Below are 2,923 nucleotides of genomic sequence, written 5' to 3'. Positions count from 1 at the left end.
AGTTATGTGGAGAATGGAGAAACAAAGACAAGAAGAAGTAATCCGGTTGGGCTAGTTCGCCATTGTTTTAATTATGTGTAGATTATATAATTATAAACTGCGGTTTAAACAATAAATTACCTGCCTCTGGATACCCTCTAACGAAGACGGTACCCACACAAGTAATTCCCAGGAGTGCCTCCGGATTTAAACATCCCCTGGTTGCTTGGATACTTCAGACTACCCCTGAAAAATTGAAGCAATCCTATCATTTACCTATATATATATATATATATATATAAAGATATACACGCAGAGAAAAAAGGGAGAGAGAGCGTGTGGGGATGCATAGATAGAGGTGGGGACAGAGAGAGCAAAGAATATATTTTTCAAATATATTCTCACATTCTTCTGTACTGTTCTAAAATTAACTTTAGCCCATCACATGTATGAAAAGCTTTGATATAAAAAAAAAATACAGTATCAAAACAAATTATGAATTTCATGGCTTTCTATAAGCTTCCGACTCTATTACACTTTCAAATTAACCTGAAATTTCCTTGTGTGTAACGAATAAATTATTATTCAGAAAAAGTTAGTGAGCTGACAGAATCGTTAGCACGCCACTCAAAGTGCTTCCTAGTATTTCGACCGTTTTTACGTTCTAAATTCAAATATCGCCAAGGTCAACTTTGGCCTTTCATCCTTTGGTGTCGATAAAATACCATTTGACCAGTGGAGTCGATGAAATCATTACCCACTTCTCCAAACAATTTCAGACCTTGTGCCTTTAGTAGAAATATTATCAGCGTTGCTAAAAGACATCGGAATAGCAGAATCAGAGTTCGGAACAAACGACTTTTTCAGTATTTATTCACACCCCTTTATTTCTGAGTTCACATCGTACAGAGATGCCTCTCCCAGTCAGTTTGCTTTTAAACCATATGTTTATGCTTTCTTGGTTCAATCTCACTGCACGGCACCTTGGAGAGTGTCTTCTACTATAGCCCCGGACAGACCAATACTTTGTCAGTACATTTGTAAATTTGTTAGACAGATACAGTGTGGGACACCCTGCCATGTGTGTGCATATATATATAAACCAAACTTTTTCTATAAAGTTAATCTCATCCATATTTCGATTAAATGCTAATTCAAGATCGATTTCCAATCATAAGGTTTGGGAATATTTTTAAGTCGATTCTTGTAGCTCAGCTCCTAAACTTATGCATCTTGTCTTGATTTCCGACTAGTTTACTATTTTAAATTAATAAAAGGAATTGAAAAGTGTATTTCATTTGCTGTATGTTATTTCATTTTTCTTGTTTAATTTTAGCTACGACGACAACAATAACTACCACTACTAAACCGAGTAAGTAAATTTTTCTCTTATCTTAATTTCATTCTACACAATTGCATTCTTCTGTGCCCACTAATGGGACAAATTAGCAGTGTCTCGTCAAAGACCTTTTGCAGCATATCTGTTCGTTTGAGTTCTGAGCTCCAATTCCGCTAAGGTCCAGTTTGTCATGCTTTCATCCTGCCAGATGTCAATAATAATATAATACTGGCTTGTACCAGGTTCTATTTTAAATTCGTTTCTCCAAAGTATATAGCCTTATATCTACATCATTCTGATGTAACGCCTTCACTATGGAACGAAAACGAAAGTACTGATTATCATACACATAACATTTACGTTGTCAGGAAGATAATGTTAAACGAAGTAACAAATTAGGACTAGAGAGACTCAAAAACACTATGTTGGAAAATATGATTATGGAAGCTCAAAAACCCAGCAAACCAACAGGAAGCTCTCATGATAGAAAGGCGGAAGTGGAAGGGACATGTATATCTTAGAGGATAACTGGTAGTTCCTGCGGGACAATTTACTGGGTGCCGCTGACCAAATTTGTGCTTGGTGCAAAGTCGCAGCCAAGCCGAGGGTGACTTGGTGGTGGAACAAGGAGGTGGACAATGGTATAAAAGCAAAGAGACATACCTGGAATAACTGGAAAAACAGTGGAAGCAAAGCATTATAACAAGGAGCTTTGCCAATGTTATACAACGTAAGGATTGGAGGCGTGAGGTGTTCAGGATTACAAAGCAGTGTATCAGAGAGAAAAAAAGATGTGGTAGGTGAGAAATGTGTACGAATGGATAACGGTATGCTTGCGCTTAGTGACTCAGAGAAGAAAGATGCTTGGAGATGCCATTATGAAAGGTTGTTAAATGTGGGGGAATGATTGGGAGAAGGAGAGTCTTTCAAATATTGAAACAATTGAGGGACCAACCATCAGAATTGATAGCAATACAATAGATAAGGCAATTAAGAAAATGAAGACTGGGAAAGCCCTTGGACCATCGGGTATCACATCGGGTAGCTCAGCTCCTACATTTATACATCTTATCTTGATTTCCGACTAGTTTACTATTTTAAATTAATAAAAGGAATTGAAAAGTATATTGGATTTGTTATATAATATTTCATTTTTCTTGTTTAATTTTAGCTACTACTACTACTGAACCGAGTTAGTAAATTTTTCTCTTATCTTAATTTCATCCTACACAATTTCATTATTTTGTGTCCACTGGTGGGACAAATTAGCAGTGTCTCGTCCAAAAACTTTTACAGCATTTCTATCCCTTTGAGTTCTCAGCTCCAATTCCGCTAAGGTCGAGTTTGTTATGCTTTCATCCTGCCAGATGTCAATAAATATAATACTGTCTAGTACCAGGGTCTACTTAAATTGACAGTCCCATTTCTCCAAACAATATAGCCTTATATCTATCCAATCTATGTCATTCTGATGTAACGCTTTGACTATGGAACGAAAATGAAAACACTATTTATCATACTCATAACATTTACGTCGTCAAGAAGATAACTAAAACGAAATAATATTGTAAATAAATTATAACATATATATAAGTATGATATATA

At 36.0% G+C, this 2,923-nt stretch overlaps 1 protein-coding gene across 2 annotated transcripts in view; it reads left to right on the top strand.

The window, feature by feature from the left end:
* Window positions 1-2,923, top strand: part of LOC128250266 (uncharacterized) — a 15,405-nt gene that overhangs the window by 8,946 nt on the left and 3,536 nt on the right. Inside the window, exon 6 of one of the 2 annotated variants that reach the window (XM_052975004.1) lies at window positions 1,316-1,351. In XM_052975004.1, the coding sequence (XP_052830964.1) occupies window positions 1,316-1,351 (36 nt within the window). Of the gene's footprint in view, window positions 1-1,315; window positions 1,390-2,923 lie in introns of those variants that run through there. The other variant, XM_052975003.1, reaches the window with a different exon arrangement.

The sequence above is a fragment of the Octopus bimaculoides genome, chromosome 20 (assembly GCF_001194135.2).
Source record: "Octopus bimaculoides isolate UCB-OBI-ISO-001 chromosome 20, ASM119413v2, whole genome shotgun sequence".
Lineage (NCBI taxonomy): Eukaryota > Metazoa > Mollusca > Cephalopoda > Octopoda > Octopodidae > Octopus > Octopus bimaculoides.
Note: the sequence above shows the minus strand (reverse complement) of the source record. Positions and strands in the feature narration are given on the sequence as shown.